This window comes from Pipistrellus kuhlii, unplaced genomic scaffold, assembly GCF_014108245.1.
Source record: "Pipistrellus kuhlii isolate mPipKuh1 unplaced genomic scaffold, mPipKuh1.p scaffold_m20_p_9, whole genome shotgun sequence".
NCBI lineage: Eukaryota > Metazoa > Chordata > Mammalia > Chiroptera > Vespertilionidae > Pipistrellus > Pipistrellus kuhlii.
In genome coordinates, this window is record NW_023425595.1 from 33,672,681 (window position 1) to 33,685,035 (window position 12,355).

The following is a 12,355-nucleotide window of genomic DNA, read 5'->3' on the forward strand; positions in this document are numbered from 1 at the left end:
AGAAATCACTCACCTCCCAGGGGAGGAGAAACCAAGCTCTTTGGAAGAGGTGTGAACAAGTTGTTCTGGCATCTGTCTAGCAATGCAGCCGGGGAGCGCAGCATACACATCAGAGACAGGGAAGGAAAAGGGATGGTATATTGGAATCTGTAGAGGTAATGAAAATAATGGTATACTTGACATCACAAATCCTTTTGGGACAAAGTAATATAAACAAATTTGTAAAATATAATATATACTTATAAATATAATTTACTTAGTATTTTCTATGTATTGAGCACTATACTAAGCAATTTACATGCATTTTCTCATTTAAACTTCACAATACCCGGAAGAAACCAAGATGGCGGCATAGGGTAGACACCCGAATGCAGCCTACCACAACAAATTTGAATTTAGAACTGAAAAACAGGGGAGGCATTGCCCTGAAGCGCCAGACGGCTAGCTGAGAGGAGGCTCTGCCATCTGGGAAGGAGAGAGAAGGCACGCTGAACCTCAGGAACTGTGAAGGTATGGAGAACTGTGTGCACGAAAAGGCGCTGGCTTACTCCCAGAGCTGGGAGAGGAAGGGCCGGACAGAGATTGCTGCTGGCTTACTCCCTGCACGCAGAGAGGGCGGGCTGGGCTGAGTTCGCTACTGGCTTACTCCTGGTGCGTGGAGAGGGCGAACAGCTAACGCGGCTGGCTTTCTTGTTTGAGAGGAAAACAGAATCACCCTATTGCTCTGATAGATGGCCCCAGTCAGGGAGAGGTGAGACTGTCAGGCAGCGGGCAGAGATCCCTTGGAGGTGTGTGAAGCCAGAGGCCATTATTGCGGGACTTGGGGAGGAGCCGAAGGGAAAACAAAGTTTGTCTGCACCAACCCAAGACTCCGCCCTATCTGTGGCTGAGCACAGAAGCTCTCCCAGAGGCTGGCTTTCTCTAAGGAGAGACTGGCCGGAATCCAAAGCTTGTCTGCGCCTTTACCAAAGAGGTGCCCGCGCCTGCAACCAATCTTCCAAAACTCTCCACGAACAGGACTTTTCTAAGGCGAGACTGACAGGGAACCAAAGATTGTCTGCACCACCCCGAGACCTCGCCCTATTCAAGCAGAGTACGGAAACCCTCCTAGCTGAGACACTGCTGATCCTTACAGCCAATTGGCTTGGAGATCAATGCTTCCCAGTGATACCAACAATAAGCAAAGCTTAACAACAAGACTGCACACACAGCCCACAAAGGGCTACACCAAGACTGTCCACTGCAGGTAACTGGGAAGGCTGTGCTACTGGGCTCTACCAGAACACCTAGCACACAAAGCTATTCCATCAAATCAGGGAAACAACTAAAATGCAGACAAGAAGAAGGACACAAAGGAAGGAGATGGAGGAAAAGAAAAGATTGGACATTGCGTTCAAAACTACAGTTATAAGGTTATTCAACAATATCCTAAAAAAGGCCGATAAAATAAATGAGACCTATGAGGATATGAAAAGGGAGCAACTAGAAATAATAAGGGAACAAGAAATGAAGAAAACATTGTCTGAAATAAAAAATATTATACAAAGTCCTAAAAACAGACTGGAAGATCGCAAGAATCAAGACAAAGATTTAGAACAAAAAGAGCCAGAGGACACTCCTCTGCAGAAGGGAGAAGATAAGAGAATCCAGAAAGTTGAAGATAGTGTAAGAAACCTCTGGGACAATTTCAAGCGAACCAACATCAGAATTATGGGGATTCCAGAAGAGAGAGAGCAAGATACTGAAAGAATACTAGAAGAAATAGTGACAGAAAACTTCCCCCACCTGGGGAAAGAAATAGACTTACAAGTCCAGGAAGTCCGCAGAAGCCCAAACAAAAGGAATCCAAGGAGGACCACACCAAGACATATCATAATTAAAATTCCAAGAGCAAAAGACAAAGAGAGAATATTAAAAGCAGCAAGAGCCTAGCAGGTAGTGACCTATAAAGGAGCACCCATAAGATTGTCAGCTGATTTCTCAACAGAAACCATGCAGGCCAGACGGGAATGGCAAGAAATATTCAAGGTGATGAATAGCAAGAACCTACAGCCAAAAATAATCTACCCAGCAAAGCTATCACTCAGAATCAAAGGACAGATAAAGAGCTTCACAAATAAAAAAAAGCTAAAAGAGTTCATCACCACCAAACCAGAATTATATGAATTGCTGAAGGGAGTTATTTAGGAAGAGGAAGAAGATAAAGATAAAAATTATGATCAACAAATACATAGCTATCAACAAGTGAATCTAAAAACCAAGGGAATTAAAAAATCTGATGAACAATATTAACTGGTGAATATAATAGAATCAGAGATATGGAAGGGGAGTGGATTGACGATTCTAGGAAAAGGGGAGTGGGGTGCGGGAAGAGACTGAACAAAAACTGTGCACCTATGGATGAGGACAATGGGGGATGGGGAAAGGACAGAGGGTGGGGTGGGAACCTGGTGAAGGGGAGCAATTGAGGGGGGAAAGAGGATCACATTTGTAATAATCTGAAAAATAAAGATTTATTAAAAAAAAAAATAAAGAAAAAAAAATAAAAAAATAAATGCTCATTACTATTTAAAAAAAATAAACTTCACAATACTCTTATGAGGTAGATACTATTATGCCAATTTTACAGATTAGTAGATTGCCTTTTAGTTGCTTTATCTATACATATTTATGATTTTGTTCCTCCAGCTAGTCTGTGAACTCCAGGCTAGACATCGTTTTACATTTACATGTGAGGATAATGTGGCTATATTTCTTATCTGAAAACTACCAGGGTTGATGTGAAGAAAAGTCCTTATTATATAGAGACTGTTTAACTCATCATTTTCTCATGCATGCATGTATTCATTCATTCATTCATTCATTCATTTGGTGATCCCCACTCTGTCAGATCCTGGACCACGCACTCATGATAGAGAGATGAATATGCTACAACCTTTGTGTTGATAGAGCTCCCATATCTGGGGCAGTTTGGAAAATTCTAATTTTCTTTATAGTTAAACTCTATAGTTGTCTATACTATTATAATTCCCTTCTTCCCAGTTTCTCCTTTTGAACTTTTTAAAAAGGTAGACCAATGATTAAAAAATATATATTTTTAATGATTTCAGAGAGAAAGGGAGAGAGAGAGAGAGACATAGAGACATCAATGATGAGAGAGAATCATTGACTAGCTGCCTCCTGCATGCCCCACATTGGGGATAGAACTCCCAACCCAGGCATGTGCTCTGACTGGGAATCAAACTAATCTCTTGGTTCATAGGTTGATGCTCAGCCACTGAGCCATGCCAGGTGGGCAATAGACCAATGATTTTAATGTAAGAGTTTAAAAAAAGTTCAACCAATATCACTTCAGATTCCACACTGCAATTAATCTTATTTTATTTAAAAACTGAGATATATAGTTCCAGAACATTTTTATCACCTCTAAAAGGTCACGAGGTTATAACAAAACACAAATATAGAGTGTGTTCTATAAGCTGGAAAGTACTAAATACATCTAAAAATTTTCTTGTAGGTTTTACTCAGCAGAACTCTTTCTGGTTAAGAATGTGAAGTAGGATACATACCAGTGATCCTGGGGTCTCCACCCCACGTCTTGCTTGCCTTTCTTCTTTGAAGTGCATCAAACTCTCCAAAGGGGAGACAGCAACTTTTAGCTGCCCCTGACACTCTCCACTGAAGTCTGTGATGTTGTACCAGCCACAGACAAACTGGAAGCCAGAGAGAAGTGGGGAGAGGTCCACCGAAGCAAAGCCAATCACCCTCTCCTCATCTATGAGAGAAAGAGAAGAGCTGGGCAGCGTGGCTAGGCATGTCTTGCCACTGAGATTAGAGGCTGCACACGGAGAAACTGATTTAGGGGACAGGGGGCTTTAGTGGTTCCAAAATCAACAGAGAAGACAGATAATGAGGATGAGACAGACAACCACAGCCTGCTTTCACTATTATGGATTAACTAGAGGCCCAGTGCATTTTGTGCACCTGTGGGGTCCCTTGGCCTGGCCTGCACCCTCTTGCAATCTGTGATCCCTTGGGGGATGTTGGAGAGCCAGTTTTGGCCCATCCTGAGAGGCCAGGTCAAGGGACCCCACTAGTGCAAGAATCTATGCACCAGGCCTCTAGTATCCATATAAGATCTTTGGTTAATCTCTTCCTGCCCTCTCCTCCCCCATTTCCCTCTGAGATTCAGCAGATTGTTCCATGTTTTCATGCCTGTGCCTTGAGCATCTGCTTCCTGGTGATTAGAGTATCATAGCTACTTAGCACATTAGGCTTTTAAACATACAGACTAGAGGATTCATGCAAAAGTAGGCCTTCCTTCCCCGGATGCCAGTACCAGTTTCCTTAGGGACCCGGGCTTCTCTGTGGCTGCTGGTGGGCACGTGGGACCCAGGCTTCCCTCGCAGACCTGCCTTCATCCGGAAGAACAGAAGGACGTCTGGAAGGATGCCTAATCTAATTAGCATATTATACTTTTATTATTATTATAGATTCCCTTTTTGTATGGCAGGGAAAAACTGGCAGGGTTGAAATGTGTCCTCTTGATACAGACAACTGGAGAGCACTCTTAAATATAAGAAACTTGTTCCTGTCCCTAGGTTATTGTGTCTTAGTGAGTTTCTTCAAGGTACTGGGTCTTGAAAGAAAGCATTTGGAAGACCATAACCCCTGGAATTTTGAGGAATTTATTTGCATTTTCCCACTTATACTTATCTGTATTTTAAAAAATTTTGATAACATATTTAATTAAAAAATCACAAAAGAAAGACAAATAATCCCCTAGAAAACCAGCATAGAGCCCAAATGAGCTTAGGCCTGTCTCCTAAGGGGCTGCCCTTAATGACTGAGAAGACCCCTTTCTTGGCCACACAGTCTGTAAACAGAAGAGCCAAGATTTGAATCCAGGTCTGTATAAGACCAAAGGTTTATTCTTTTTTTCCTGGTAAGTAAGTATTGAATTAATAAGATGAACATTGGTCTGCTTTACATTCTCTGGAATACGTCAGAGAGAGAAGAATAGAAAGCAAGACAGGAGTGTGAAACCTAACTAAATGAAACAGGAATTCCTAGTGTTAATTCAGAGATAGTATTTATTAAGTATTAAGTATTTAAGTATTTATTAAGTATCAAGCATTCATTTAATTCTTCCACAAAACTATGAGGTAGGTATTATATCTTCTTTATTTTAGGAAACTGAAGCACAGGGAAGTTCAAGTCATTCACTCAAGGTCATACTACTTTGTAAGCACAGAACTGGTATTTAAATTTAAAGAGTGTGGCTTCAGCGTCTGTGCTCTTAACTCTGTTGTATTATGCCTCACTAAGCATGTGGTCAAGCAACATTATCTGCTTTGTAAGGATTTAAATTACATGGTATTCTGTGGGATTCACTTCAACACATTTATGGGTACTCAGCACCACCAGTTCTACTGTTTTATTTGGTTAAAAAAAGAAAAGGACTAGCAAACTGTGAATTGTGTGTGAGCTCATTTCATAACCAGAGTTTACAGAACAGAATTCATACCTCCTTTATGCCAAACTTTGAAGACCAGAGTTTGTTGTGGGTCCAAAAGAAGCTCTTTTGATAGCCTATCAAGAAAACAACCACAATAAATGAACTGTGTAGGATGCTTCTGCAGTATAAAGCATAGGTCTGAAGAATATCTTGTAGTTTGCAATGTACTTTCATTTGATCTTCAATGTCATTTTCTAGGAAATATTTTTATTTTCACAGTTAAAAGGAGATGGAAAGTCAGAGAAAAGAAGTAACTTGCCAAGACTTGAAAACAGGCTCCCCTGATACAGTGGCTTCCCCCTCACACTCAAACTCTGTTTTTCAAGACAAGGGAGGGAGTGTGGAAAGGGAGCCCCTTAACATGCTATGAACAGTTTTGTTGCAGCAGGTAAGAATATTTCTTATGCCATGAGAGTGGGGAAATGGTGAGAAGGAAAAAAGAGGGGGGAAAAGAACATTTATTGAATGCCCTTTTTGGGCCAGGTATAGCATCAAGTGTTTTATATACATGTAATCGGCACAAAAACCTATGACATGGCATTATTATCCCTATTTTATAGGTGATGAAGCTGGGCTCAGAGAGTGATTTGCTCAAGGTGACATAAAAGACAGCAAGAGACAGAGCTGGGATTTGAACCCTAGTTTGCCGGACTCCAAAGCCACTCTGTGCAGAGGTTAGACACCAAAATAGGAAGGTGCCCAACTTTCATACCAGATAAAGAAGCTGATGTGGAATTCTTTAATATGTTTTATATGATATAAATTATACAGTTTTAAATTACAAAGATTTGGAAAGTTCTAAACCAGGTATCACTGCTTCAAGTGAGCAAGATGGAAGAACCAAGGCAAATCAGGAGTTTTAATTTTCTTACCCAGAGACTACTAGGGAATTGAATGAGAGGCACTGTGCTAAAGTGAAACAAATATTGTGTCAGGGTTTTGAATTCTAGCTCAAAGTAAAAATTCTTACCTTTGAATTCCAGTTCTACTACTGTCACCTGAGTGACCCGGAGTCTGATTTACTTTGGGATAATAAATCAATTAAATGGTATAATAATATCTACCTACAGGTTGCTAGGAGAATCAAATGAAACAATTTTGTGATAAATAAAAAAAATACCATTATTCATTTTTTTCCTAATCTTGCCTACGGATTATGTAACCTCCCTGTGCCAGTCTGTACAACTGTAATATGATTGACACAACTCAGCCTCGGATTTTTTGAGCCCTCCACAAGAGATCTGTTGTGTACCTAATATGTACCATGAGGTAATTTTCCTAAATGTCATCTACAATAATTTGGACCTCACAATAATCCTGTGATTTATCCCATTTGACAGATGAGGAATCAAAGGTTCAGAGATGTTATACAAACTTGTTCACATAGTTAGTAAGGGATAGAGATGGGGCTGGAGGCCACCTCTCCCCAGTTCCAAAGCTTAGCCTATTCCCACTGCACCCGAAATCTTTTCTAAGGATGTACAATCCTTAGTCTTTTCTGAGATTTGTTCTCTTGGCCCTCTTCATCTAGATAATATACATTCCTCCATACTTAGCTGCGATATCTTGTTTAAGAACCTTCCCTGAAGGTTTAGCTATCACCTTCTAAGAATATAGAGTTGAGAGCAGCATATGCCACTATGTGTAATTTTTAAATTTATCTTAATCATCTGAAACGCCCTGCTTTAAAGACAATTACAATCCTCACTGAATAAAAACACAAAAAGTTTTTAAACCACTGCTAGCCATGAATTTATTTTTCCCTATTTTTTCTTTTCTTTTTTAATTGTAGTTTACATTCAATATTATTTTGTATTAGTTTCAGGTACACAGCATAGTGATTAGAAAATCATATACTTTACAAGGTGATTCCTTGATATTTCAAGTACTAACCTGATATCATACATAATTATTACAGTATTGACTATATTCCCTATGCTGTACTTTACACCCCATGACTATTTTATAACTACCAATTTGTATTTCTTAATCCCTTCACTTTGTACTACCTGTGAATTTAAAAGCATTAGGATTAAATAATTGCTTGATAAGAAAAGCATTTCCCAGGTCTGCTAACTATTACTGTATTTGTTACATTCCTTGCTCTGAGTTTGTCTCCTAAACAAAACCAGATTCTAGAGGTTAAGGAGCATTATAAAATACAAACCTTGATTGCTGTTGAAAATTCCAGATGGGGGAATCTGTGTTTTTAACCACTGGGGTGTAGACAGGAGATGGCTCATCAGCTGTTGCAAAGGATACACAACAACTGGGTATTGATACCTTCCGCTCGGTCAAGGGGCTCCCTGAAATAGAAGAGAATGTAGTGACTGTACTTTAGGGTACCAGAAATAATTTGTTGGAAGCATCCCATTATACAGGTATAAGAGCAGGACTATTCTAGCCATCTTATACCTTTGGGTCTTTGCTTGAGCTATTCCCTGTATCTGAAATGTTTTCAGTATCCTTTCTGCTACTGAAACTGTCCTATCAAGGTTTAGTTCATAAATATTCCCAGACAAAAAATGACTTCTCCCATCTCCTTGTACTTTATGGAATGACAGAAAATATGTGATTGAGAAGCAAAAGATAGAACTGCAAAAAGCCATAGACTTAAGAGTCAGGTTATCAATTATTAGCTTTGTCATATATATTCTGTGTGACCTTGAGCAAAGGCCTATCTAGGCCACAGCTTCTTCAGATAGGGCATGTGATACATCTAAGACATTAAAAATAAATAACAGTAGGTAACACTTACAGTATATCACTATGTGCCAGGTACAATTCTAATAATGTATATATTCAATATATTAATTCTTTTAATCTTTACAACAATCCTTTCAGATAGGTATTATTATTATTCCCATTAAACAGGTGAAAAAATTGGGGTACAGGCCAAAACCGGTTTGGCTCAGTGGTAGAGCGTCGGTCTGCGGAAGGTCCCAGGTTCGATTCCGGTCAGGGGCATGTACATTGGTTGCGGGCACATCCCCGGTAGGGGGTGTGCAAGAGGCAGCTGGTTGATGTTTCTCTCTCATCACTGTTTCTAGCTATCTATCCCTCTCTCCTCCTCTCTGTAAAAAATCAATAAAATATATTAAAAAACAAAAAAACAAAAACAAACAGACAAAAAAAAAACAAAAAACAAAATTGGGGTACAGGAGATTAAACATTTATTAAATGGCCACACATTTATTATACAGTAGAACTCAAGCATTCTAGCTCTAGAGTCGAAGCTCCCAGCCATTGACTATAATGATTCCACTACAGAGTTGACGAATATGTAACACTAAATACTATGCTGGAAATTTTTAGGTTTCCAACATAAGAGAGACAGTCATTTGTTCTCTTTTAAAACAAATGCAAAATGAAGATGGCTAATGATACTATATAGTCTAACTGAGCTGTTCAACTTTAAATCACACCCTCACAAAAATTAAATACGATTAAAAATTTAATTCCTGCCAAAACCGGTTTGGCTCAATGGATAGAGCGTTGGCTTGGGGACTGAAGGGACCTGGGTTCGATTCTGGTCAAGGGCATGTACCTTGATTGTGGGCATATCCCCAGTAGGGGGTGTGCAAGAGGCAGCTGATCGATGACTCTCTCTCATCAATGTTTCTAACTCTCTATCTCTCTCCCTTCCTCTCTGTACAAAATCAATAAAATATATTTAAAAAAAAACTTAACTCCTCAGTCGCACTAGCCATACTTAAAGTGCTCAGTAACCACATGTAGCTAGTGATCACCATACTGGACAGTAAAGATATAGAATACTTCAATTAAAGTACAAAGTTTTTTTTGACAGTGTTAAATAAGAGCGACTCTATGTAATGTAGACTCTATGTACTCCATAAGCTCCCTCTTATCTCTAAAATGCTATGAATCTCAGGATTACAAATGTAGGGAAGAGAAGAGAAAAAGAATAAGAAAATAAGTATGTTTTAAACATTATTTATGTGATCCAGAGGTACAAATTCTGTATGTGGATTCTAATCAATTTGTCTTCTGTCTAGCTCAAAGTTTCCCCAAATGCATACTCTCACTTCACCTTGTAGGTGAAGTTAATCTTTGAGGCACCAGCCCTATTCCTTCTCTTTCTGGCTGCTTCTTTCAGTGACTACTCTTCCAAAGACTCCAGGCTATCCTGTGACAGAAAGCAATCTGATGAACAAGCCATGGGCAGGAACTGCTGATTGTACTCTCCTCCACCGGCAGTGTAACATTTAATAAGTAGCCATTAAAAGGGCTCAACCACCATCTACTCTCAGAAGCCTCTCAACTCTCTAGGCAGAATTACGGAACTTTATACCCTCAGCTAGATTTCTCCAACTTCAGCTTTCTTTTAGGAAAAGAGAAGTACCTGCTACTTTGCTTTGAGGTATTTTCCTCAATCAAAAGTTCCCATTAGATTAGACTAATTCTTTTCAAACTTTTCCACCAAAGTAACAATAATCCAGAGAAAAGTAAATACTAAACTCCATAAAGTACAGGGGTTTCTGCTGCCTTTAAAGAGCAACAACAAGCATATCTACGAGAAGGCTTGTACTTAACCTAAAAACCCATGAGGCTTTTATGTTATCTTCCACAATATAGCCCTACTTGAGGCCTGGTGCATGAGATTCATGCACTGAGGGGTGGGGTTCCTCAGCCTGGCCTGTGCCCTTTCGCAGTCTGGGAGCCCTCAGGGGCAGGTGATCTGGTGATCAGGGAAAGGCAATGCCCCATCACACCACTGCTGCTGCCACTGCCAGCAGTGTAAACCTTGGCTGGCCCTGGTTACCTGAGCCTTGGGCAGCTGGGCAGCTGACATCTGAGGCTTGTCTGTGCCTTGGGCTGGCCCTGAGTGACTGGAGGGCTGAGGGAATAGGGGGACTCCGGAGGCAGGTGTGCAGAGAGGCTGGACTTGCCTGGGCATGATGTGTGCCTGCCGCCCTGGTGAGGCTAAGGGGATTGGGAACCGCCATCTTTGAGGACATGGCAGTCAATGAGCATATTCCTTACTTATTGGCTGTAGGCACTGCCATATTTGTGAGGGTGTGATGGTCAATTAGCATATTCCATCTTTACTAGATAGGATGGTAACTAAGAAAAATTATTTAAGCTGATAGTTTTCTGGACTGGGAAATTTATGATATGCAAAATTAGGATAACTGACAAGGTCCACTTATGTTTGGAAAGGCTTTCAGGTTATTTAGGCTTTAGGCTTAAAAAATATAATTATTGATTAAGATGATTAGCAGTTCTTGCAGATGCTGCCATGATTTAAAAGATCTGTGAAGATATTACCACATTCTAAGGAGTAAGATACATGTTTCTGGATAAGTGAGTAGAGTGTACCTTTCAAGCTTAAGTGCATTGCTCTTTCTACCAGGATACTGACTGCAAAAGTTCCATTCAATTCAGCAGGACCCTCCTGGGGTGGGCAGACTTCAGCTGTGGTGCTGTTGCAGGGAACCTGGGTGCAGGTGGGAGGCTTCTGGTGGTCAGGTGGTACAGAGAGTTGGATCTCATCCTTCCTTCTGGGGAGTTGCTCAGACTCACTGTGGCTGCTGTAGTCCATGGAGTCTAGCTCATGAGTGGGCCCAGGGTGTGTGGAGAGAGGGGAAAGAACCACATGAACTCGCAAGGCAGCTCCTGAGAGATTGGAAGCATTTCGTCCAAATAGAGGATACACACCTGCAAAAGAATACAGGAGAATAAGCCTAAGCAAGCAGGAATCAATAACTGGAAGAGATGCTCAGAAAGGGTGCTTCTGGCCCTCTTTCCTTTTGGAGATCTACAGGCCCCAACATACCAATTTGCAAAAACACCTGTGAAGTTAGTATACATTGTGAAAATTTTTAACTCCCACAACACTCCCCACCTTCCTTGTCATGCATTATCTCCAATAATGGAAAGTAGTGAGAGCTTAGATTTGAAGCCAAAACCAAATGACTACAGACAGAGCTGTTGAGGAAGGGATTCATGTGCTGAGGGGCAACTAGACTTCGATGACTTCTGAAGCCACTTAAAAGTCCAAGATTTTTATGAAATCAGGAGCAGCCTGTCTTCTTTTCCAGATGTCCTGCTGACTCTTGTTGTTAGGGCTTCTCATCAGGAAGCTGTCCTGATACTCAGTTTAGCCTGTTCATTAACTAAATATGTTTTGGAGACCATTTGGAAGGGAAGGAAGAGGCAGTGGCAGCGGAGGCAAGAAAGTAAAAAATTAGTATTTGTTGACTGTTTTTTTGTGTGCCAGATCTCAGAGGGGTTAAGTACCCTGCAAAGATGACTTTTTCAATAAATGGCAGATTTAAATTCAGGGATATGAGCTTTATTGGCTGTCTGGATATTCAATGAGATTTTATTTATAAAGCATAAGGCACTAATATTTCTTTCAGAAGCTCAAAGTTTGCTTTACTAGAATCATATCAATTCAGGAAAATAGTTACTAACTGATTTTCAGATAGCATAAGATGGAATCTTTTCTGCCCTGACTGGTGTGGCTCAGTTGCCGGTTGATTCCTGGTCAGGGCACATGCCTGGCACTCACACATCGAGGTTTCTCTCTCTCCCCCATGTCATCCTCCCTCTCCTCCCCGCCCTCCAAAAATCAATGAAACATCTTTATGGGGGGGGAAAAAAAAGACTGCACCTTTCCTGTCTTTTTCTATTTTTAGGTAGGGAAATAACCTTACATAGATGAGATGGATTAATACTAGGTTTGTAAAATATCTAGTCTGGCCATCTCCATTCATTGCTAGGCTTATTTTTTCTAGTATGCAGCTATGTCACTCTTCTATTCAGAACCCATTAGTTTTCCATAGCTCTCCAAACTCTTCTGCTTAGAAGAGG

The 12,355-nt window shown here is 40.5% G+C and overlaps 1 protein-coding gene across 9 annotated transcripts in view; it reads right to left on the reverse strand.

The window, feature by feature from the left end:
* Positions 1 to 12,355, reverse strand: part of C2CD3 (C2 domain containing 3 centriole elongation regulator) — a 109,454-nt gene that overhangs the window by 32,693 nt on the left and 64,406 nt on the right. For 8 of the 9 annotated variants that reach the window (XM_036426802.2, XM_045577602.1, XM_036426799.2 and 5 more), the window contains 5 exons: positions 10,859 to 11,197; positions 7,686 to 7,824; positions 5,528 to 5,592; positions 3,570 to 3,775; positions 14 to 147 (listed from right to left, as the gene is read on the reverse strand). In XM_036426802.2, coding sequence (XP_036282695.1) covers positions 14 to 147; positions 3,570 to 3,775; positions 5,528 to 5,592; positions 7,686 to 7,824; positions 10,859 to 11,197 — 883 coding nt within the window. The remainder of the gene's footprint in view (positions 1 to 13; positions 148 to 3,569; positions 3,776 to 5,527; positions 5,593 to 7,685; positions 7,825 to 10,858; positions 11,198 to 12,355) is intronic. The other variant, XM_045577608.1, reaches the window with a different exon arrangement.